This window comes from Ailuropoda melanoleuca, chromosome 6 (genome assembly GCF_002007445.2).
Source record: "Ailuropoda melanoleuca isolate Jingjing chromosome 6, ASM200744v2, whole genome shotgun sequence".
NCBI lineage: Eukaryota > Metazoa > Chordata > Mammalia > Carnivora > Ursidae > Ailuropoda > Ailuropoda melanoleuca.
In genome coordinates, this window is record NC_048223.1 from 105154392 (window position 1) to 105179597 (window position 25206).

At 56.2% G+C, this 25206-nt stretch overlaps 1 protein-coding gene across 3 annotated transcripts; it reads right to left on the reverse strand.

The window, feature by feature from the left end:
- Positions 1 to 1032: 1032 nt before the first annotated feature.
- ITPRIP (inositol 1,4,5-trisphosphate receptor interacting protein) lies at positions 1033 to 24860 on the reverse strand. 3 transcript variants are annotated; one of them, XM_034663244.1, is made up of 3 exons: positions 24607 to 24860; positions 6357 to 7205; positions 1033 to 4743 (listed from the first exon to the last, which is right to left on the reverse strand). In XM_034663244.1, the coding sequence occupies exons 2-3, from the start codon at positions 6386 to 6388 to the stop codon at positions 3072 to 3074; spliced, it is 1704 nt and encodes a 567-aa protein (XP_034519135.1). In that variant the 5' UTR covers positions 6389 to 7205; positions 24607 to 24860; the 3' UTR covers positions 1033 to 3071. The 3 variants fall into 3 exon arrangements, with proteins under 3 accessions (XP_034519135.1, XP_034519136.1, XP_011234734.1); XM_034663245.1 differs by lacking the exon at positions 6357 to 7205 and adding an exon at positions 17337 to 17420; XM_011236432.3 differs by lacking the exon at positions 6357 to 7205.
- Positions 24861 to 25206: the final 346 nt, after the last annotated feature.

A 25206-nucleotide genomic window follows, 5' to 3' on the forward strand; every position in this document is an offset into this window, starting at 1 on the left:
AACTTACCCTTCCGTGCCTCAGCATCCCCCCCTGGAACATGGGGAGGATATTAACAGCACGCACGGCACAGGGTTGACATGGGAATGAGATGAGTTAATGTACATAAATGCACATAGAAGGGAGACCGGAACACAGCAAGCTACTTCAATGTTGCCTACGTCTATCACGTTCCCCGCCTCGCTCCACGGTTCTGGCTGGAACACTTTTCCAGCTCAGTCTCACCCATCTTTCAGAAGCTCTCTCAGGCAATGCCTAATCCCGAATCCCCCAGGTAGTGGCGGTTCTTGGACCTTCAGAATCACCCGGGGGAACTCGGCACAATACAGACTCCTGGGCTGGACCCCTACTAGACACTCCAGGGAATCTGCAGTGTGGCCCAGAAGCCTGCACCCGGGGGACACGCACATGTGTAGTGTGGGGCTGCCGCCGGAGAAGCAGGCTCTAACAGGGCTCCTCCTTCGCACCAGCCAGCAGTGTGTTCCCATCTTTCTTGTGGCCCTTCCCAACCTAATCGACGTCTTGGCCTCTTCAGCACCGTCAAGAGATGCGGCAAGATGCGGTCTGCAGCACCTTCCCCAACGAGCAAGCAGATGCCCAGTGGGGTGGGATCAAGCCTGGCTGGGAAAGGAGAGAGCTTCCTCAGAAAAAGAGGCCTGGGTGTCCTCAGTGCAAAGGCCTATCAAATGCCCGGATGGACGAAAGCCTTTTTCAAAAAGACAGTCTCTTTCCTCAAAACCCAAAAGCTTCGTGTTCCTTGTAGCTCCCACATTTGTTTGCACACTGAGCTCTGTGAAAGAAGGTCTTGTGCCGGCATCCCCCACGTTCCCCTTCTGGAACTCTGTAGGCTGCTGCAAAGATGGGCTAGAAAGGTTCTATTTTGTTATTTTTTTTTTTAAAGCTTCCTGAAAGCTTAAGACTCAAAAGCGAGTGAAAGCTTCCGCTGGTCAACAGGAAACCCTCCCTGCTCCCCAACTCTGCCCAGGGAACCTCACAGACTTCCTGAAGTTAAAACAAACACTGTGACCAGTTTCTACTCCTTGCAAGAATTTAATTCTTCCTTTAATATAAATAAGGCAGCATGAAACACCGAGAGCTCTGCTGCTTTCTGCTTCAGAAGCAGCTTTGTCGCATAAAAGATCCCCACTGCCCCGTCGAGTTGTCTCTGGATAAACAAAAGGCCAGAAAGTAATTTTTCAGTGAACTTTCTCTCCTGGAAGCCAAGGGGAAGCCAAGGGAGGTTCAGGCTGGTCTTGGCTTCTGGAACCTGGTTCCCGGCTGTGGGGTCTCCTTTAAGCACAATAAGATAAGGATGAAGGGGGAGGGGAAAGGCAAGGCACGGGCAATAATAAATACGGAAATTCACCTCGAATTCTGGAAACAAATCACAACTGAATGGGGGGCTTGGGGCTACTGTTGGGGGCCACGTGGACATGATCCTTCCCAGCAGCAGCCCGGCTGCCGGGGCGCTGGAGAGACACAGACCCACATCTGCGCAGTCCGACTCCGGCTCACATGGAAGGGTTGCTACAGGCCTCAGGGCCCCATCAAGCCGAGCCTCCTGAGCAAGTGAGCCCCGTCAGGCAGACCGTCCATCTTCCGGGACCCCTGGAGCCAGGTGAGAGCACCCCTGGGTGAGGGACAGGGTCCTCTGCAGCCTGACATCCCCGTGGAATGGGGTCTGTGGTTCGGCAGGCCTGGCCCGCTGAAACCCTGGAGGGGAACCCAGGTGCTGGTTCGGGTGCATTCATTCTTGCCTCCCCCTTGGCTTGCTGCAGGGTTACTGAGGCAGTACCATGGCAGGAAATCCCAAAAGGCCAGCGAAGCCACAAGTGGAGGAGTGGCTTCCCAACCCTCCTACGCAGGCCTGGAGATGGGCCGGCTCCCCCAGCAGTGCCGAGGTGACCTCTCTGGGGTTTGGGGACTGCGTCGGCAGTGTTGGCCCTGCGTGTTCCCAGTCAGCCGAGCCTCTTCGGGTCTTGGTCATCTGTGTGGCTGGCAAGGCCCATCCAGAAAGGGGGGTTCTGTGCAGGGAGGGCGCTCCACTGGAGTGAACAGGTCTTGCGACCAACAGACGGAGCTGGGTCTCCTCTTGCCTCCCGGCATGCTCGGTTCTAGGACTGCGACCCTGCTGAGGAAAACTCAGGGCTCTGGCATCCCTCCCTCACTCCTCAGCTCTGCCATTTTCTCTGAACTGGGCATCAGCGGCAGACCCCAGCACCCAAGGACAGGTTCTGCTCTTTGCCCCAGTCACCCTGTGTCTCTTGCAGCTTCCACTTTCAGGGTCCGCCCTCCCCCAGCACATGGATGGTCAGAGACCAGCTGCGGAGCTTGTCCCCAGCATGGTAGGTGGCACCTACGGTGCTCAGGGCACAGCACACTGGGGGAGGGGGTGCACCCTGAGTGAAACACAGAGCTGAATAAGCGGCTGACTGAAACTGCTCTCTGCCACCAAGTACCCACTTCTGTGCAACAGACATTGGCCCCTTGGGGCCCTGAATCTCTTCTAGGCCTTTTCTCCAAATAGTTTAAAACATGGCAGCTGCAGTTGGACCCCTACTGTGCAGGGTGGGGATGGAAGCTGAAAATTCCAACTGTCCCTGTTAGTGCCTTGGCTGCAGATGCCCGGGGGCCAGGATTACTGGAAACGGGCTGCGGGGGTCTTAACATGGGCCCCCATCAGCCTTCCTGCAGATCCTCTGTTGATACTGAAGTAAAGACCGACCCAGGGTGTAAAAATGACACCCGAATCGGTGTCTGCGTTGTCTGTAGCTCCGTGTCCAGAGAGGACTTTGTCCTCACCTTGGCCATTCGGGGTGATCCAAAAGTAAGCTGCAAAGGGTCGACCAAACCCGGACAATAACTTCACCAGGAGGCCCAAGTGGCATGAAAGTAAACCAGCTTCCAGCTTGAAATTCTGTTTCCTCTGTACCGAGGGGCCTGGCTTCCCTGCTGGGCTGAGCCGTGGCACCCCACAAAACCCGCCATTTTCCCTCGACAGGGCCTGCAGATGCCCCCAGAGGTGTGGACAGGTGGGGTGCCCTGCGTCCTGGCCGTCTGGGTCCCGGACGCTCTACAAGACAGCAGCTTTGTGGGGCGGGCTGGCATGGTCGGAGGGCACATGGAGGGAGTACTCGCTAATGAGCACCGGGGCGTTCTTGAGCATCTCGTAGAAGGAGTCCACTGTCTTCTGGTAGAGACTTCGCTGCAGGACGAAGGGCCGGAAGAGGTTGAGAGGCTCGGCCCTGCGAACGGCCTCAGGGAGTCCCATGCCATCGGGCACCTTGCGGTTGCCAATGAAGAAGTGATGGAGCTTCTTCTCCAGCAGGCTCTTCTCCAGGAAGCGGAGCAGCTCGTGCAGGCGAGCGTCTAGCTGCCCGGCCTTCCAGTCGGCCGGCCGCCGGGACAGCAGGAGGTGCAGCAGGGCCGTCTTCAGGTGGTAGTTGCCCAGGCCGCTGGGGCCGGTCAGGCGGCCCTGCTTGGACAGCAGGAAGGAGGCGATCTGCAAGCAGCTGAGGTGGCAGGCCCCCTCGGGCAGCGCCTTCGATGTCATCCGGAGGAAGTGTCGCTCGTAGACAGCAAAGGACAGGAGCCAGTCGGTGCTGGACGCCGGGGTCTCCCCGGAGGGCTCCCTGGGAAGGTGGGAGACAAAGTACAGGTCCGAGTCGTCACACTGGATCACAGGAATCAGGTTGAAGGGCATGAACTTCCCCGAGCGGAACTTGATCTTGAGGGAGCCCGGCGAGTCCAGCTGCCCGAAGGCCAGGTCGAACTCATATTTGTGGGCAATGCGGTGCCAGGCCCTGGTGAGGGCCGTCTGGAACCACTTCATGACCTGCAGCGTGTCCAGGTACGGGGAGTCGCCGGCGCACAGCAGGGTCTCCAGCTCGCTGCCCGGCCGCGCGGGGTTGTCCCTGCCATGGAGGAGACACAGCATGTCCTCCCCCAGCGTGGTCTTGCCGCAGACGCAGCCCAGCGCGTCCTCGTCGGCCCGGACCACCTTGATCTGGCCGTAGCCCTGGCGGTCCAAGGGCATGGAGCGGCGGGAGCAGCAGAGCTCGGGGCGGAAGTGGTAGGGCTCGGGGGGCATGAAGGGCACAAAGAGGTCACACAGCAGCGGCCTGTCCACCTGCCAGTTCTCGTACATGCTGTCCACGCCAATGAAGTCCTCCACCTCCATGTCCGTGTCCCGGTTGCAGAGGCTCCGCAAGGCCTCCAGCAGGTCATCCACGAAGCCTTCCACGAACTCCCGCGTGCGGGCCGCATCGGCCGTGGCGCCCCGGATGCAGCGCTCGTAGAAGTGCTCAAGTGTGGCCTTGTTGGGCAGGGTGAGGCCCCGCAGCGGGGCGCCCTCCAGGCCGGGCAGCTCGTCCTCGTCCCCGCCCGGGCACTCCGGTGAAGGCCCGTCCAGGTAGTCCTGCCGCCACACCTCGATCACCAGGAAGAGGATCACGCAGATGGTGCTCCACAGGTCCCAGGCCGTGCGGGTCTCGTTCTGCCGCTGGCCTTCCTCCGCCACCCGCTCCAGCGCCTCCCTCTCGGCCACCAGCCGGGCCACCTCCTCCTCCAGGCGGAGCTGCTCCAGCTGCAGCTTCTCCTGGTGCGCCTGCATCTTGCGGATGATCTCCTCCTCATTCTCGGGGACCGTGGCATTCTCCCGTGGGAACAGCAGCGGGTGGTTGATGATGGCTGTCACCACCACCAGACACACCCGGAAGAGCCCCAGAGCCATGGCTGGGACTTTCCTGCCAGACAGAGAGACAGATCAATGGTCACACTGAGCTTCCCTCCATGCCACTTCCTCCCCGGACCCTCACTCCAACCTCTGTCCCACTGAGCCGATGAGAAAGTCTCACAGTTCTCCCGCCCAGCCTTCAGTCTCCCCTCGTCCCGTGCCTCGGGGTAGCCTTGGAAGAAAGAACCACAAAGCCCTGAAAGCCAGCAATCCTGGCTGAGCGACTTGTGGAGGCTGTCCTGTTTGTCTGCTCAGGCTTTCCTCCTTCTGGAAGCAGCAACGCACTTTCCCCAGGAGCCAACCCTTTTCTGGCCCCCCAGCTCCAGGGGTGAACATATAACACAGGCCCAAGCTATTCTGTACCCCGGTCCCCACAGTATGGATTCACTAAGGAGCATAGGGCCTCCCTCGGGCCAATGGGAGGGACACAGAGGTGGGATTTGTTGGGGCCAATGGGAGAAAGACTAAGTTTGCCAGGGAACAGGATCACAGCTGCCAGGGGCTCTCTAGGCCTCAAAGGGGGGTCTGCTTGAGAAAGATGCCAACATAGACAAAAGCAGATTCCCTGGATCCAGCTATGCCTGAAGCCATTGCCTCTGGACTTTTAAAGTCATCTAAGTCAACAATATCTCCGCTTTGTTTCAGTCCATTTGAGTTGTTTTCCTCTACTTCAACCCACCTCTCCTCAGTGATGCCTTGTGGTGAATGTGACTTTCCTTAAGGCAGTAAAGCCTAGTGGTTAAGAACAAGAAGGCTGAGTTCCAAAGCTATCCCTGTCATTGATTAGCTGTGTGCCCCTGGGCATGTTAACACACCTCTCTGAGACCCAGTTTCCTTACTGGACGAGAGGAAAGCCAGAGCATGCGCAGGCCACAGTACCGAGGGATGCGGTGACCCACGCAGACCGCAAACCCGGCACAGTGGATGGTGCAGAGCGCAGACTCCTTGAACAGCAAGTGTTTCCGAAGCAGTTTTGGGCCCTTGTCTTCCGCCACTGTAAACCCCTTCTTCTGATCAGTAAGACCTCAGCCCAAATTCAGACTCTGACCTCCTGGCCTTCTCCTGGGTCTCTCCCCAGGGCAATCTTGGAGACAGCCAGAGTGACCGAGTCATTGGATATCCTCTCCTGAGTCATCTAAACATTAAATCTGACTTCTTAATTGTGAAGGGAGACACTCCATTCCTCCAGGACAAACGGATTTTTTAGATCTCAAGTGACTTTCAGAGAAGGGCTAACTCTTCACAATCCTGGGAGTCAGATACACAGAACCTCGGTCCCATCCCAGACCTACTGAACCAGAATCTGCATTTTAATACCATCCACGTGAAAGTCCTCCAGGCACAGTCGCACAGGATAAGCCTTACATCACGCCCTCTCCTCCCAGGAAGGAACCTTGGGAAGTAACAACCGGCCTTTGCCATGCTTGCCCCGCCCCCTTTGTGCCTGGAACCTCAGCGAGGAGAACAAATGGCCAAATGAGGCTGTTGGACAGCAGAGAACACAGAGGGCCCCCCGGACATTCTGTCTGCCAGTGCAGGCTGATAAGAGCTTCTCCACTTTGCTTGAGCCCCGTTCCCTAACCCTGAATTTACACCCCTGAAACCACTTGTTCTGGTTCTTACCCTAATGGTGCCAAGGAACAGGGACGTGGCATCAGGTAAAGACACGTCTGCAGGTTCTAGCCAGCAGGGCTGGGATGTACGTGAGCTGAGTTGCCACACGTGGGTAAAGCCTGCTGCTCAGATGTGATTCCATCCCATACACAGCTGGACACGCAAGCAGGAACCGAAAGCGGGGTCCACCGGCAGAATTCAGCACGCACACACATTCAGGCCTCAGAGGTGAACTTGAGGAGGAGACGGAGGACAGGAGAAAGTGCAGGACATCAGGCCGGAAAGGGTGTGGGGTGAGGAAAAGGTCCAGGGCGAAGCTAGCCAGCTTTTCTTCCCTAGGACAAGGAGCGGCTTGCTAGATAATTGCAGAAACAGGTCAGCCCTGGTTTCCCCACGAGAGAAACCTCAATGGAAAGTCTTGCTGGGGTGGTCCAAGGCAAAGCCGTGAGGCTGGCTTCTTAACAGGGATCCGGGTTTTAGGATCAAGGCGTGTGGTGCTAAGTAGCACGGCACCAGGCAGCAGTCAGCTGGGAGAGAATTTGGAGGTTCTGAGGCCCTTGAGGGCCCCTGTACTATAGGCAGTCCCCTTTGGGCACAGCAGACCCTGACAGGTCACAGTCATAGTCCTGGGGAGCCCCTGACCCTGGAGGTCAGCCTCCACACCAATTCAGGGTAGGACGTCAGCAAGTGGGGAGTGGCGCCATCATCAAGCCTCAAGACTGGGAGGTCTTCCTTCTCTCTCCCCAGCAGCTTCCACGGGGCTGTGTGCATCCTCGTGCCTTGTTCAAGGGCTGTAATGGCTTCCTTGTACCGGGCCAGGCAAGGTTCAAAGCTCCAAGCCAACTGGAGCCATCAACTCTGTATGCAAGGGATTAAGAGGATGGATTCTGGAGTAGCCAAGATGGGGCTAGAAGCCAGCATGGGCACGTACTAGCTATGGGACCTTGGACAAATCCCCCAACTTCTTAGACTCTCAGTCTCTTCATCTGTGAAAAGGGCATAATCATACCTGATGTTGTAAAGCTTGAATGAGATCATGCATATAAAGCCCTTAGCAAAATGCCTGCCCCTGAGCAAGTTTTCTCATGAAAAGGTATCTGTGATGGGATGGGGAAATGCAGTGACCCTGCCTGTAGGGGTTCTTGAGGGGCCCCACAGATGCCCCTACAAGCTACTCTGGCAGGATGCAAGCAGCCGTCAGTGACACTGACAGGAGTAGGGTTACCAGACTCACTGGAGCATGAGGGCAATGGGCTGACAAAGGGGAAGGAGGCTGGGCTCTAGCAGCAGACAGGCCTGGGTTTGAAATGTGACTCTACTTCCTGCCAAGGGGTCTTGCCTCTCCAGGGCTCCATGGCTTTCCCTCTGAGATGACGCTAACAGCAGACCCTCCCTCCTAGGAAGGCTGAGTTAAGGGAGATAATCCATTTCAGGTGCTTGGCACAGAGCCTGGCACAGAGTCGATGCCCTTCAACATCCGCTCCTTCCCTCTAGGCCTCCACAGGCCTCTGTTTTCTCACCTGCTAAGCACACCAGCCCTGCCAAGCGTGCGGAGGAAAGCACGCTCGAAAGTGCTTTGAAAGCACTAAACGCTCCTGTAGAGTAGCTGTCCCTTGGCGTGCCACTCTGCCCACCCTGCCCCCCAGCAAAGGGGAGAAGCCTTGGATCCTCCCAGAGGTGGAGTTCTGACTCACTCCTTACTTAAACCATCAACTCCCTCCCAGTTGTCATTTTGCTCCTTTTAACGTCTGGACAGGCCAGCTCTGCCTATGGCAACCTAAGGGATGGGGAACAGGCTGAGGCTGCTCATTGATCACTAGATGGGGCCAAGTTGGAACCTCTATTTCCCCTTCCCAAACCAAGCCACAGGGAACACTGCCCTGGGGGCCACAGGGCCAGAAGAATGAGGAGAAGGAACCAGAGTGGTGTGACTTTTATTGGAGACCATAGGGACACACAGGTATTTGGGGGCTCTCTCCAAACCACGAATACATACACATGTACACACACACACACACACACACACACACACACCTTCCCAAAAGGCCCCTTTCTCCAATTTCAAAGTTGTCTACCTCTGCCTTGGTCCAAAGCTCTCACCCCTACGAGGCTACCCCAACACGTGGCCCAAGACATCCAGCTGGGTTCAGCTTAAACATTAACGTGGGTCACTCTGAGGGCTTTTGTCTGTCTGCTTGCCAGGAAGCCGGCAGGAAACCTGCAGAGTTCCTCTCCACCCCCGCTCCTGCCCACGGAGTGTGGTGGCCCATGCAGGTCACAGCTAAACTTAGCCTGGCAAAGAGCCAGGGTCACGAGGCAGCAGGGGCTAGGGCACAGGGCTGCGGATGGTCAGCCCAGACCAATGGTTTTCTCAGACCCTTATTCCGCACCAGGCCAGAAGCCTCAGACTCGGGGAGAAACCCCAGATGGACTCTCTGTTCCCTGGGGTCTGTCACTCCTGCATTCCCCAGAGCCCCCCAGCACCTCAATCAGAGCTTAATCCAAATGAATGCCACTAAGAGTTGTCTAATAGAGATATGCTTCCATTTATCAAGCCCTCACTAGGATGTGCTGGGTGCACAGTGACCCCCTATAACCTAAGTGGGTGCTATCCCTGTTTCACAGATGGGTTAACCAAGCCCGAGAAACAACCCACAGATGGGTTAACCAAGCCCAAGAGACAAAAAGCAGTTTTCTAGCCACACGACTAGAAAAGGCACAGCTGGGTTGAGATACCGTCTGTTCTATCCGCTTCCACCTGGAAAGCCCAAGTTCTTTCCACCCTGATGTTTCCAGAGCACCCACTATGCACAAGGAACATTCTGGATGCTGTAGGGCTCACACACACGAGCCCAGCACGATCGCAGGCAGGAAGAACACCACAATCCACACATGGAGGCAGACAGCCACCAAGGACCGTCACAGGACTGGACGGGCTGGGGAACGTCAATGGCGTACGAGCAGTAGGTGACGAAAACGCAGTTTCATTTCTGTTCTTTGGGGGCCCCTCTTTGTCTGTGGGCCTTCCTTGTGTTCACTAGCAGGGGAGATGTGGGTGTGCAAGCCTTTGGCTCCACGTCCCAGCAGCCCCCTCCTTCCAGACAGAATTCCCACAGCAAACCCGGAGCAGTGAGAGCCTGTGTTCATCCACACCGCTTCTGCCCCCTCACCCACCTACCCCCACCTGACGCTGGCTGGAGTGGCCTCAGGACCCATTTCTCAGCAGCCAGCAGTCCCCTGGGACAGTGGTTCTCAAAATGTGGTCTCTACTGGGCAGACCCCATGGGAACTGTTAGTAATGCAAATGCTCAGGTGCAATCCCAGCCCTGCTGATCCGAAAGGGCCGGGGCCCAGCACCTATGTTGTAACGAGCCCTTCGGGTGGTTCCAGCACCCACTCACTTCTGAGAACCAGCCCTGCCCAAGCCAGGCAGGCCTCCAGGGAGGAGGAGGGTGTGGTTCCTGCGGTGTCCCTGCAGCCCCGATCCTGCAGCTTGCCCCGCCGGTCAGATGCAATTAGCTCTGCTAATTACAACAGCAAGAGCCGCCCAGCCCCGGCGTCCCCCGGCCCCGGCGTCCCCTTCCAAGCTGAAAGGAGCAGCTGAGGTGGTTTCCTTATAAATTTAGAAGAAAGGAGGGGGTTGATGGCAGGGGAAGCCACCTGCAGCCCAGGCCCCGGGGCGTTCCTTGGGTCCCTTTCCCACTGCTTCACTCTGCATGCTCTGAAGAAGGGACCAAAGGAGGCCAAGCTGTCAGTAAGTTTGGGCTGCACCCCACTGTGTGCCCGGCCTTGTGCCGAGTTTCTCAGGCCCAGCTGGCAAGGTACACGGCTGTTCGGGGGCAATAAAGCCACACATTCAAGGAAGTCAGAATTTAGTGTTGTACTCATCTAAGCCCCATTTTACAGATGAAACTAAAGAGACCCAAAGAGGAGACTCGCCCGAGCAGGAGGGTAGGGTCGAAGCGGCCCAGGCGGCAGGCCCTCCCAGGGATTCATGGACGGACAGACAGCTGAGAAGGCACGGCGGGCGCTTGTGTTCTCATCGACGGCAGCACGCACAAAGCTAAGTACTCGGCGTGTACTCTGTCGCTTGGTTCTCAGAGCATGACTTAGGGAGTTGCAACAACCTATCTTACGAAGAGACTGATGATCAGAAAGGTCCACTGTGCGGCTTCTAAGATTCCCTGTCTGCAGTGAGCCTGTCCCCCTTTCCTCTGCACTCCCCCCACCCTCCCAGGGGATGAGCGAGCCCTGCCACCTCCCAGGCATCATGGCCAGGGGTGACCACCAGATCATCAGGTTGGCTGTGCCTCGAGGAAACAGGACCATAAGAAAGTTTGACCCTGAGTCTTGGGGGTGGAGTTTGGGCCCCATGAGCAAGCAGTCTGTCTGCAGCCCTGGTGAGGCTCTCCTCTGGCGGTCTGGCCTGTCTGATCCCCCATTCCATGCCTCTTTCTAGCAGAGCCCACGCTGCACACTGGTGTCAGCTTCCCCGCCCAGCCCAGGGGCACCTTCATTCAGGGCCAGCTCAGGGGCCCCTCCTCAGGGAGCTTGCCCCTGGGTGCAGGCCTCCCTTTCCGTTCTCAGAACTCCTGCAGGTCAGGCCACCTTCTCGCTCTTCCCTTGCGTCACTTTGCCCACCAGTACCTTCCTGGCTACAGTTCCAGCAAGTTCCCAAAGCTGGATGTCCTCCTGTCTCCTCCAGGGCACCAGGCCGCCCAGTATGTCGGTGAGAGCTGACTAATCATGTGTTAGAGAGGAGATGGTCGCTGTGGGAGTGACATGTCTCCACAAACTCCTTCCTCTTCACCTAACTCAGGCCCGGGGGGGGGGCTCCCACCCTCCAGCACAGGAGTCCCCTGCAGGAGAGGAGAAAGGCCTTGTAGACGGGCCCGCCCCCCAGCAAGGCCATCGCTCCCTGAGGTTCCTCTCTGCCTGCACCCCCAATGGGGGTGGGGATAGGGGAGGGGCTGAGCGGCACTGGGGAGGGGCTGGGTCCTGTGGACTCAAGCCTGGGTAGGAGAGGGAGGGCAGGCAAAGACAGCAAGTGAGAAAAGAGGAAGGAAGAGGACGCTTTACAAACAAAGAGTAATTGAGAAATGGGTTGAAGGGTGAGGTGCTGGGCCCCCAGTGTCTCTTCTTCTCCGTGTCCTTACAGCAACCCCCTCACCTTCCACCCCACCCCTCCTCGCAGCAGAACCTCTGTCTTGGCCTCCAGCCAGGCTCGCCTGCCCTGGACCTGCCACCCTCATGGCCACTGGGCTCCTTCCCTTCCCTCCTTCCAGTCACCCTTCCCAAAAGCAGGGCTTGTAAGACCAAATGTGGGGGTGCGGGGTGGGGAAGGTCCCGTAGTAAATGGACGAGGCTGCGGATCCTAGAGATGCAAGTGATGGGCACAGGGTCAACTGGGTCCCACACGCTTTGTGTAAAGGAGAGCCACCACATCGCATGTGCCGTGTGCCGAGAATGGCACGATCTTTTTTTTTTTTTTTTCCCCAAGAGAAGCCAGAAATCTGGATTTTATCAACATCCCTCAATTTTACAAGGTCGGGTTCTATTTCAAAATTCTTTGAAAGCCATGGAAGCCAAATAAAATGTGTCAGTGGGCCACCTAAAGCCTGCAGGCCCTGGGCCCCAGCCCCCTCTATGTGCCTCCTTTCTCCTGGCTACCGGCACTCCCCAGCCCCTACCAAGCATCCTCAAGGCTGCCCTTGACCCTGGGACTCTCCTTACTTTTCCCCCTCAGCAACACCACCTCCTTACTATTTTCTCTGTGGACAGGACTCCCTGAAATAGCCCCCCGGCTTGACCTTTCTCCCCAAACCCAGTCCTGACTGTATTCCAGCGTCTCCCAGTCATCCCAGCAGCCACCCTCAGAATAATCAGAACCAGCATTTATGAGGGCGGGCCGTGAGCCAGGCCTGCGCTAGAGATTTACATAAAGCCTTCTCCACAGCCTCTCCAGGGACTGGAGGAAAACAGACTCCGTAGCCTATCGGGTACGCACAAGGAGCACTGGGAGTTACTGTCTAAGGTCTGTGGTCCCCAGGACTGGAGGACTGGACCCCCGCTGCCCCTCCCTAACCCAGGGGAGATCCTGGGCTCAGAAGAAGCAGAGGTCAAGACTGGACCCTGGTCGGGGTGGGGGAGAGAGCAGAAAGCACAGACAGCCCCTGCACCTCACCCTGCCATGCCTGGTGGAGGACAGCCCATGGCAAAGTTTACACTGTGAGGGGAGTGGCCTTCTCGCCAAGGTGAGCTCTGCTGTCATGGTCTGTGGGCACACTGGCAGGACTCACGGAGGGTGCCGAGTCACACCAGCCAAAGCACTAAGTTTCCTCAAGGCCTGATTTCAGAAGGGGAGGGGTTTCCAAAAAGTCACCAGGATGCCAACCCCATCCTCCGGTCTGGGGTCATGCAGCTGGTCAGCCGAAGTGCAGGAAGGACAGGGGCCTGGACTCCGCCGATGTGGGTGGGAGAGCCCACATCCTTCCTGTTCCCGCTCTTCCATCAGCAGCTCATACACATCCCTTGGCAAGCAACAGACGGAGAAGGCAGGGAAGCCATCAATCTCCCAGGAAGGACATGGTGTCCTTCCGTCCAGCCATGCTGCCTGGTGTCCCCACAGCACATCATGGGAAATCATAGTGTCCTGGGACAGACAGAAGCCTGGTGTCACAGAGGCTAAGGCATGGCAGGGAGCTTGCAGACCCCAGAGACAGGAAGGGGCTCCCCTAGCAGCCTTTTGTCTTGGCCCACATCCAGCCTTCTCTCACCTGTTTCCCCCAAGGGCACCCTGAATCCAACAGTTGCTGCAGTGGGTTGAACGCTGACCCTCAAAAAGGTAAGTCCACAGGCTAACACCCAGACCCTGTGAATGTGACTTTACTTAGAAGGAAGGGTCTTTACAGATGTAATTAAATTAAGGACCTTGAGATGAGCTCAGCCCATATGCTCCAGATGGGCCCTAAATCCAGTGACAAGTATCCTTATAAAGGGACAGAAAAGGAGCAAACAGACAGAGAGGAGAAGGTGCTAGAAGCTGGAGGCAGAGGCTGTAGCAAAGCTGCCACGGCCTGGAAGGCCTGGAGACCCCGTGTGCTGCACGGGGCAAGGAAACAGCCCCCCTTGGAGCTGGAGACGGTGTGGCCCTGCGGGTACCCCGATTTCAGACTTCAGGCCTCCAGAACTTTGAGAGGTTTGTTTCTGTAGTTTCACCACCCAGTAAGTTTGTGGTGTTTTGTCAAAGCAGCTGTGGGAGGCGAACAGTCTCGAAGCGCAGCCTCCTCGCCCACCCTGTTCCCCTGCCACCTCTGAGGCAGCCTTTGCTCTGCACCCACGCTGGGGGCTCCCCAGCCTGGCTGGCACGGGCCCCTGGCATCAGCTCCCCCGGGCCCTCCCTCACTCCCAGGCATGCCGGGTGGCCTCCTTATCCCTAGAGGTCTCCCTCCTCCATCTCATTGGGTTCTAGTTTCCATGAGACATGGGTCAGAGGTTTAAGACTGATGTTCGGGGCCTGGCCCACCCAGCCTCGGGGGACCCCTCAGTTCCCTTCCCACCTGCCCTGGCCACTTCAGATGATTGACTGTCCCCTGAACACCTCCTATATAGCCCCCAATTCCCTGCACCGTGTCCAGAGCACACAACCCAAACCCTACCCGATGGTCCTCACAGCAAGCCCATCTCAGAAACTGCCTACAAGAGCCTTCCTGATCCCTCTCCACACCCAACTCCTGAGACAAACTCTTCTTTTTTGAAAGGGATACAAGAACAAGCTGGGGGGAGGGGGACGACATATGTAGTAAGCCCTTCTGAGTGTGGCTAAGCCTGGTGCCTCGGGCGAATGGCATCCTGGAGATGTCCCATAGCTGGGGCCCCACAGTGCTTGCCCCCCCCGCCTCTCCTTACTTGGCTTGGCTCACCGGTGCAGCAGCCCCATTCCACAGGCGGGAGCCCTTGGAGCTGAGAGGCGGAGCATTCGCTCACGGTCTCACAGGAAGAGAGCAGAGGAGCCAGAGGCCATGCTAGGCCCACAGCCCCAGACCCGCCATCTCCCTGCTTCACCCCGTCCTGCTCTTTTATCACCGTGAGCCGCCTGAGCTCTGGTCCTACCCCACAACTTCCAGGGCTGCCTGCTCAGGGCACCAAGCATGCGTGGGGTCCCGGGGACCCACCAGGGTGCTCCCATCCTGTGCTCTGGAGACACCCGCTTTCAAAAGAAAGCACACATGTCCTCCATCCTCAGGAAGGATGCGTTTCTTACAGCGAGTGTGCACCAAAACGTGTCCCTTGATTCCCGGATTGCCACCTCAGATTTCTGGACCTGAAATCACAGGGGCGTGTTAACAATGGAAACACAGAGGTAACCACTTCCCACAGTGAAGCAGCCCTCATATACAGTCAGATGTTGGCTTGGCTTGAGCTCGTGTTTCTCAGAATTTCCCTCTGCCCCCGGGCCCCATCTCGCCCACAAGAGCGCTGGCTGGGAGGGAACGTTAACACCCACCTCAGGCAGGGATGCCAAGGCTCCCCAGATGTGCCCCCTTCTCTCCCTGCACCCTGTGTTCTCTGCAGCCCCCACCTCCAAGCAAAGCGGTGAATGCTCCGGAAGAGCCACACTCTGGCTGTGGGGCAGGGAGGGCCAGGAGGGCAGGCCGCAGTGACAGAGGGCAGGCCGCAGGGACAGAGGGCAGGCTCCAGACAACAGCGAACACGCTGGCTCAATGGGGAGGGTCTGCGAGGGGGCTGAGCGGGAAACAGAAAGAAAATACAAAGGAAAACGAAGTGGAGACAAAGCCCTCCCTTGGCCATCCTGCTTCCCCTCTCACAGAGGAGCTGGGGATGGATGGAATGAACCAGGCTGCTGGGCGCCACCTTCCTTGTGATCCCTGGAGGAGAACAAAGATAGACCAGCTCACAAAGACAACCTGGCCTCTCCATGGAGGGCAAGGGCCCCCAGGACTTTTCCACAGTTCCCCCCGCCCCCGACCACCCCCATCCTGCTGTCTCTTACTCACACCCCGGCTTGAGGGATTCTAGCCCCCACACAGTGAAATCCCAGGCTGTTCTCCCACCCTGGTCCCCCGGGGCTTGGGCGGTACTGGACCCAGTGCCTGTGCCCCAGCTGGGCTGGGGGAGGGGGAGAGGGGAGGGGGCCAGGGAGAGAGCTCTGGGCCTCCTGCGTGTGCGTACACACACACACACACACACACACACACACACACACACACACACGCTTTGTGCCTGCAAAGATCTAAAACCCCTTTCATCTAAATAAAGGGGACTAGCAGGAGACACAAAGGCAAGATGGAGGCCAGCCCAGTTGTAAAGCGCCTCAGAGCTTGTGGGGCCCTCTCTGCCTGTGCTCTCTGCTGCAGGAACCTGCGCTGAACACCAGGGCCAGAGTCGGCCTGCCCTCCCTCTCCAGAGCCGCCTCAGTCAGGGCAAACCAGATCTCCCCGTCCGGGAAAGCAGGGGGCCTAGACTCTAAGTCCCGAACAGTTGGCAAAACTACCCCCAGAACCGTCTCGCACTGCACGGAGTCCTCTTCCCTGTGAATCAGACAAAACGACGACCAGCCACGGGGATGGAATGATGCCCGCGCTCTGCCCTGGCTTCTGCCTGAGGTGGTGCCTGGCACATAGCAGGGGCACCTGAACCAACGATAGCAACGAGTGGGTCAGGCTGGGCAGGCGGCAAGCAGCCCCCCCAAAACTGCCAAGTTCACAGGGACATCCTCCACCCCAAGGCCACCCAGAAAGAAACAGCCCAAGATCTTCAGCTGAGGAGCTTAACACTTTGCGGAGGCTCAGTGCATAGCTGCGAAGGAGCCAGACCCTGCCATCAGAGGGCCTGGGTTTGAATCCTAATCTCTCACTTACGGTGACAACAGTACCTCCTTCTTGGCATGGTGGCCCCATACATAGTCATGCTCCGTAAAGGACATGGTTATCTGCTTTGGTATGGGTGATAGCCCAGGTCTCTGCTTTGATTTGTTAAATCCTGCATCTTAGGGACTCCTCTGGGGAGATGGGGGTGACTGACATCCCTGCAGCATTCCAGAAGCCTGGGGACTTGGTCTGGTTGTCTCCTCTACCTCCCTGTTTCTTCAAAAGGCCCCAGGGGCTACCACAGAGGGAGAGCAGGAAGCTTGGCACCTGGGGAGCTCACAGCTTGAGCCCCCCCCCCCCCGTCTGGCAGCATCGACACTGACCATTCTTCTAGGCCTTCTGAGCACCTGATGGTGGGTCCCTGATGCCTGGCATTAAAGGTGCAAGGGTCCCTGATGCCTGGCATTAACGGTGCAAGGGTTCCTTGATGCTTGCTGAGTGAATGAATGAAGTTGGGGGAAAGAAAATCTCGCTGCTTTTGAAATGGGGGTGTAGTGGGGGGTCCCTGATGAAGTCACTTGTAAGGTTTTGCTTCCTGGGAGGCGCTCTGCAGTTAGAAAAGCAAAGTGCTAAGAACGGTAAACGCCTAGGGTAATGTGTGCAAAAACCCTTCCAGACAAGGCCCCGGAGACAGACCTCAGCTCCTTCAGGTCTGGACGGCCTTCTTCGAACTGTAGGTTGACTCACCACCCGTGTTTACCAAGAAAACGACCCAGGAATGAACCCTGACACAAGTTTATCTGACCCCCAGCTGCCTCTCCCCTTGACGCCCACTTCCTTGCTTGAGAGCCTTACAGAAATATAAGATAAATGGAGGATACAGGATTTGAAGCAAATTCAGGAAAAGCAGCAGAGAAGAACCCTTGGTGGACTGGCAAGCAGTTCTCCCTTTCTGGGAAAGAACAGCCCAGCCCCGTGACCCTGACACCCCATGGAAGAGTTTAAAAAACAGCAGCCATCGTGTGACATTTATAGAGATTCAGGCATTGTGCAAAATGTTTTATGGGTCTCATCTGCACAATAAACTCCTGAAAGAGGCACTATCCGCATTTTACAGATAAGGAAACTGAGGCACAGAGTGGCGAGGCCACTTGCTCACCATCAGCATCGGGATTCGAACTCAGGACTGCCCTTCAAGCTTCTGATCTTCCCATCATGCTGTGCTGCTCACTGACTTGATTATCTGTGAAATATTACATGCGTCTATGGCCTTTCCTGCACCGTTTAGGGCAAGGCACTGACAATTTAAGTGAAATGTGGGCATGAAGCAGGGAGTGAGACTCAATGAGCGTTCAAGGCCCCTCCCACCCAGAGACTCTGGGTGTGACCTGAGATGTCTGAGACTGCTTTTCTGCTGAAAGGACAGTGCGTTGGGACAAGGGATGGAGGGCCCTCCTGACAGTGGACAGTGCCTTTTGCCAGAAGGCATGAGAGAGAAAGTGCCTTCTGGAGTGGCAAGCAGGGGTAGGGCCTAGGCATCCCCATTCTCTTCCCCTCCAGCCCAGGCTTGCTGTGGTCCTGCCCCTTCACTGACTCTGGAACAAAGTCTCAGCAAACAAAGGACCTTTTCATGACCTTCAGGCGGGTCCCTGACTGCTGCGAAGACGAAGACAAGACGGCTACTGAAACAGGCTCCCAGGAGAACAGTTTGTTATGAGCACACGGTTTTGTACCAACAAGCAGGACCAGAATTACGACAACGCCCTCCCCATGGTTTGGTGCAGGTTAGAGGAGACTCTCCTGTATCCACTTCAGGGAATGACCTGGGGGAGAGAGGAGTAGCCCAGGAGAGCTCCAAAGCTGAGCCCTCCCCCCAGGCAGCCAGGCGACCACTATGGCATTCACCTGCAAATGAGTCATTTGAGAATTGTGGGCTTTGTCTTTTTTCCAGGACTTCCATCTGAGGATCTTAAAGTGCTCTGTATTTTCTCTGGTACTGGCTGCTCCTATCCCCATTAGACAGGCAGAGAAACTGAGCCCAACTGCTAATACCACAGAGTCAGAGCGGAAGGGGACCTGGAGTAGGTGGTCTGCCTGTTGTCTTCTGACCTCTGACACTCAGACTTTGTGGGATTCTGTTCTTTGGCAGGACACAGTTGACACCCATGCCAGTCCTCTCTAACACCACTCCCCAAATCTCGGGTATATCTCAACCACCTCCAAACCCCTGTATGAATTACTGGGGAGAAAGGGATTCCACAGCTTTAGTTTAGGCCAACTTGAAATTCGATGGGGCGTGCCAAAGCTGGTGAGAGGTGAGCTGTGAGACCTTGCTTCTGTTCCCAGCTGGTATCAACTCCTGGGGCAGCGGATCCCACACAGTCCTCCTCTCTGCGTACCTTTGATTATAAAGCTCCATGAAGCCAATGAATCCCGAGCACATTCACTGCCTTGCACATTGTACATGCACAACCAATACTCAAGCAATGAATGAAGGTCCTCTCTCTTAAGTCAGTCCCTGTAGTGAGGACATGGGCATCCTTGTTTCCCACCTTCCTTTGGAAGTGAGGGTGGAGAAGAAGGGAAAGCCACTTTTCTGATCTCCCTATCACTGATCCCCTACCTCCCACTCTCCCCTACCAGATTCAGGCTGTAGAAGGGAAACCCAGGGCCATGGAAGCTGCCAGAAGTTACTGAAAGGAGTCATGCTCTTTGCTCTAAGTCACAGCTCAGAGAACTAAATAAGACTGCAGCCCTCAGCACTGAGCTCTATTCCCGTGGGCCAAGCCCAAGGCCCAGAGACCGACCACCAACTGGCTCCCAGCCTAGACCTCTGAACTGCAGCCCCTCCCTCTTCCCCCTGCCCAGCCCCTGAGAAACAGACCTGTGGATGTCACACCTTCTGTGCTCCCTCCCTTCAACATGTGTCTTACAGTTGGGATGGTTCTTATTCCTCCCAGTCTACCTTAAGGTGGAGGTGAGGTGTTGCCGTGGGCAACAGTGATGTCACCTTCCAGGTGCTTCCATTCTGCTGATGTCAGGGGGTGGGCCACTGGATAGAGGGGAAATATGCTTTCGATGAGAAAATATCACAGGTCCCAAACTGCTGAGGAGGGCCCTACAGACCTCTTAGGCACCCCTGCAGGACCCTCTTCCTCGCCCATTAAACCTCACCCTTCTCTCCCTCTGGAAGGACACCTGCTCAGACCAAGCGTCAAACCCAACTCTCCCTCCCAGAGTTGGTGGAAAGGTGGGGACTAGCAGCTTTGTCCTCAGCTCTGAACAAACCACAGCAAGGGCACCAATGAGCTCTTTCCTTCTAAGCCTCTCGGACAGTCTGGGTCCCTACAGCCTTGTCCGTTGGCCAGACATCAGTGGCACTAATGGGGAAGCTGGGGTCCCAGTTGGGCAGAGAATGTGGATCCTCGACTGAACTCGACTGTCTTTAAGAGCACGTACTAGCCCGATTAGAATCTGGGCTGGGCACAGTGCTCAGTGCTTTCTACACATGTCCTGTGAGTGGTCATCCCCATTTTACCGATGATGAAGCTGAGGCCTGAAACAGTCAAAGCACTTGCCCCAATACAGAGAACATCCATGTACTGAGCAGTGGGGCCAGGACTCAACCCAAGCCCACCCTACCCCAAAGCCCATGTGGATCACACTTCCTTGGCGCTGGGGCACCTGAACACTATGGCTTACTAAAGATGAGCCATGCGGGGCCAGACAGAGCTCACAGAGAGCCCTTTAAATCCCGAGAGGCCATCCGGGCAGGCCAGCTGACCCGAGGCAGCCAAGGCGAGCAGTGCCTTAGTACTGCTTCACACCCATGCTCGCACAGGGGCTGCCCTAAGTGGCCAGTCTGGGCTCTTCCACTTCCCCAAGCATCTGTGATTAGGGACCATGTTTCTTTGCTCTGTGCTTGGCTTACTGTTGACCCATCCAGGCCACCTGACCAAATCCTCTTAATTTGCATACAGCATTTACCCCTTTGGCCTGGCCTCCCACCCTGAAACTGTATAGTGGTTAACTTATGCAAATGAAACTCTATGTAGCTGGGAGCTAAAGCTTATAAAGCACTAAACAAATTAAGTAAGTAAAGTAAAAATAGCTAAATTATGCAAGAGGAAATGGAGAAATCCTATCAGGTAAACACTGCCCCTGAGACACTGGCCAAGGAGACCCACACAGCCAGGCTGACTGGAGTACTGGTCTACCAGGCAGGTATCTCTCCACTGATGAGAGGTCCACGGAAGTCAAGAGAGTCCCGTGTTATTAGGCATCCCCCTCCCTCCATCTCCTGCTTTGCTAAGCACGAGCTGATCTTTGGATTCCCATGTGGCTCGCCCAGGACGCAGGGACCAGATACTATCTAGTCTGCGTGATGGTGATGGTCATTAAGTCTTCCAAATTAATAAACTAGCATTCTAATTTGCACACCCACTTCCGGGATCTTCTAGAGGTGACTCAGTAGTCCAAGACCAAACCAGTCGGAAAATTGTGGAGATGGGGTTTCTGAGTAGGCACAGCTAAGAGCTAGACTTGGGACAGGTGACATGATCCACATAAATACCACCTTTATGCGACATCTGCTGGGTACCAGCTGGTCCTTCCCAAGAGACTTTGAGGCACCCTCATTGGATGAGAAGCTAGTTTGTTTAAACTGCTGTCTGTAGACAGTATGTAGTAACATGCTTCATTTCGGCTGCGTAAGTGCTAAAATGTACGGTGTGGAAAATAAGTGATATATGAGGGTGTGAAATGGAATTTGGGGAAAGATTTCCTGAACAAGCTTGGGAAAGGCATTTGCAGGTGAATAGGGCCTGGACAGGGAAGGGAAGAGGGAACAGATGGGGACTGGGGGGTGGGAAGTGCTAGAACAGCATGTTTGGACACTCGCCACCTCGTTCCACTCCTGGGGGCATTTCCTGCCTAGGTCAGGGGCCCCGTGTAGCTGTGGCCTTTTCTCTCTGCACCACATACAGGTGGCACTTACTCATCACCCTCATGTCAGGCCCCAAACTGGATTTGCCACCTCACACTGCCCAGCAATTAAAAAGAAAAGTCAGTTGATACTTGGGCCACGCGTCCCATGAGCTGTCAAGGCTGAGAGTGCTCTTTCTTTCCTTGCCTTTCTGCTGCCAGATGAGTTTTCCATCTTTTCTCCATCTGAGCAGAGAGTGGGTATTTCTTCTTTGGACAAAGAAAAAAGCAATTGCTCTTTCCTTCTTCCCACAAGGGCCCCCAACCAAACTAGTTTATTTATTTTTTTTTTTAAGATTTATCCATTTATGAGAGAGAGAGCACGTGTGAACAAGAGAGAGTGTGTGAGGGGTGAGAGGCGCAGAGGGAGAGAGAGGAGAGGATCCCAAGCTCCCAAGCAGACTCCCCCTGAGCCTGGCACTGCGCAGATCCCATGACTCCCGAGATCACGAGCTGAGCCAAAACCGAGAGTCGGATGCTCAACCGAGCCACCCAGGCGCCCCCCCAAACTAGCTTTTTAAGCTTAACTTGTTTCTTGTTCTGTGAATGTTCAGTGACTGGGACTCAGCTTCCAGACTCCTGGATACTTCACTGCTCTGTGCCTTAGCTTCCCCATCTATAGGGGGATAACAGTGCCTACCTCATAGGACTACTATGAAAATTAAATGACTTAATGAAAGGAAAGTGGTTTGGGGGGGGGGGAGAAAGCCTGGCAAATAAATGTTAAGCCCTCAATAGTGGCTGGTTATCAGGGCTGCTGTGCAAGGTTGCACAGGTGTACTGCTCAAGAACACCTGGCCAGGGTATGGTGAGGATGAATCCAGCTCCCATGTACTTGTCCAGCTATGTGCCTCGGCCATGTCCATTAAGATGAGGCCCCAAGGTAGTACCCTAAATGTCACCAAGGTGCCATCCTCTTGCAGCGAGGTACATCTTATTGTAATTCACACCAGGAGCAGAATATATTAGCAACAGCCTTGGTGGTTATTATTAACATCCCTTGGCATTCTCGGATACATCCCTCTCCCCAGCAATAAGGTCCTGCTCCTCAGCTCCCCAGCACTCTAGGACACTTCTCTGTTAAAACCCCACAAGCTCCACTACTGCCTCATCCCTACTGAGGGGACTTCTCAGCCCCAAATGTGGAGCCACAGTGTTGGCCTCTGAAGGGAGTCTCTCCTTCATAGTGGCTGACAGCCAGCTATCTCTGGTGACAGGCATGGACAGTGCATTTACCCAGTGAGGAGTTCTAGCTGCTGGCGAGTTACTGCTTACTTCTGAGTAAGACCTGTCTCCCTGTCTCTCCTAATCCGTGAGTCTCTGAGGTCAGACAGAGCAAGTCTTCTCCTTTTCTCAAGTGCCAGTGCCGGAGATTCCTGAAGGCCACAGCCTCAGCCCCCTCGGCTTCTCATCCCGGAGACAAATGTTGCCGGTTCACTTCCTTCTCCCTCACAAGACGCACTTTGCAGAGCCCCCTTACCCTGCCATCCCCTCTCCTCTGGACCAGTTTCCTTTGGCAGTGCTGTCCCTTCCAAGAGATGGCATGGAGCACTGAGCTCATGCACTCCCTTCAGGGGCCCAACACTACCCTTCCAGGGGCTCTGCTGGTCACTGCCTCCCACTGAGATGTGTACCTCCTCCATCAGACAGAATCCCCCACCTTCTTTCTCTTTACTGACCCCAGGGGTTCAAGAAGGGAAAAATACAAAACAGTTTTCTCTCTTTCTTTTAAGATTTTATTTATTTATTTGAGAGAGAGAGAGAGAGAGAGAGCACGCAGGTGAGAAAGCACAAGCAGGGGGAGGGGCATAGGGAGAGGGAGAAGCAGGCTCCCTGGGAGCAGAGAGCCTGACTGGGGCTCAATCCCAGGACCCTGGGATCATGACCTGAGCTGAAGGCAGAGGCTTACCCCACTGAGGCACCCCAGCATCCCCAAAACCAGTTTTCTCCCAGACAGTACTTTCTCAGGTGGGCAACTTTGCCAGAAGCCTCTACCAGAAGTTCTTCCCTGTCATTGCCCCCAGATAAAAAGTTCACCCCCACACCCTCTTCTTTGTTTCCCTTTGAGCACCACAGGAGCTGGGAGCCATTCCTGGTAAGGTGACAACTTCTGGGATGATGGCATCGGGTTAAAAGTTCAGATCCTTGCCCCCTGAAAGCCAGAGCTTGAAATTGCCGCATCTTTGAAAATTATGGAGCTAGGGTATGGCATTTGAACAAAGGCCTTTCCATCCACCCAAGGGAGCAAGCAGAGAGTCAGTATAACCACTTTATGGTTACCCACAAGTGGAAAATATGAGGGCAGAATGGCCCCGAGCAGCAGCAGGCATAGGGAATTAGCAAACAATGAAAGCCACTTAGGCACGTAGGCTGGAAGGACGACTCCAGAGCACAGCCCATTATTAATAAAGAGATGAAGGGCAGCAATTCTACCTGTGTCTGCCATGCCATTTTCACAGCTAACCTGGACCTGTGACTACACCAGCCTCAGATCAGCTTAACCTGGCAGCCTCTCCCAGGCAGAACTGGTTTTGTAAAAGCGAAGGGCCCTGAGTCAAATCCAGAAGAGTAACAAGAGAACAGAACAGGATTCACAAACTGATTTGGATCCCAAGAACCGGGGTCTCGGATCTGCCACAATCTGGAGCTCTTTTGTTTTGAACCTGGTGCCTTCTCAAACCAGGCAGAGGATGAGAATGGCAACGTGTGGTCCCTGAGCGGCTCAGTGAAATATTTTCCCTTCCTGGTTGGTTTTTAAAGAGGAGCGTTTCGGATGGGAAGCTTGGCCTTGGGGCTTCTGAGTCCCTTCACCTGGAAGCAGAAAGCTAGAGACAACTGGGGAGGGGTGCATATGGGGTTAAGGGTCAGACAGCAGAGACTATTTGAATCCGCAAGAGAAAGTTCTGCACAGCGTGGGGTCTCTTCCACTAATAGTCTCGAAAGAGGAAGCTGTGGCGGCTTCATCCGGCCCCCACAACCCCATACCTTCACTACCTAAAACCGAGAAAAAACACGCTGCACTTCTCCTGCCTCCTTCCAGGAGGGGAAGGAGGCTGGCCGAAGGGCCGGTGATCTGGCCTGTCTTTCTGCCCCGGCACTCCGCTCCGACGGTCAGAAGTAACGGATCGTCGGGGCACCAGGCACAACGTCGCGGCCCCAATCAGGGCGCCCCGAGGAGGAGCTGCCCGCCGCGCGGGGCTGCAGCGAGGTGCCCCCGGGGTCCGCGCCCGGGGCTGGAGCGGAGACGCGGGGGCGCAGGACGCGCGCGCCTCAAAAGACCACGCAGCCGGGGCTCCCCAAGCAGCCCAACCCCGGGCGGAGCAGCCGCCCGCGCCCCTCGGGACCCTGCTCCGCGCCCAGACCGCGGGCGCAGCGCCGCCTACCCGCGTTCCCCCCGCCCCGCGCTCCTCTTCCCCCACCACGCGAGGTGGACCACCGGGACTTACACTGGCCTTCGTCCAGCTCCCGGTAGTGGCAGGGACCGCGCCAGACCCGCTGTGCGCGCGGGTCCCCAGAGCCCGGAGGCCGCGGTTCGCGGGCGGCTTCGGCCGAGCGTCCCGCCCGGCACTTAGGGGGACGGGGGCGGCGACACCCCGACCGGCTCCTGCCTTCGGGCCTCCATCTGCGCGGCCCTAAAGGCTGCGGAGTTACTCATTTCCTGGATGTCACAGAAACTTTTTCCTCCTTATAAGAACAAAACACCCGCCTCTACTCCGGGCAGCGGAAGCTTCTTAAGGAGGACCAGGCGGGTTGCGGGGGCCCGGAGCCGGGGCCGCCGCAGAGGTCGGCCCATTGACCCCCCGAAACTCCAGAGGGGCGAGCAGAACTGGAGGGTGACCGAGCGAGTCGGGCTCCGGCCACCGGAGTCACCTAGCGCGGGTGTACGGGGTGTCGGGGAGGACGCCCTTAAAAGTCCGTGTGGGCCGGCGTAATGGAAGGGGTTAAATCACCGCCCGTCGGCAGTGCGTTTTCCTGCGGCGCGTTTTACAAGCGGCGGAATTCCAGGGGCCACCTCTTTTGTCTTCGGGAGGGAAATATAAATCGAG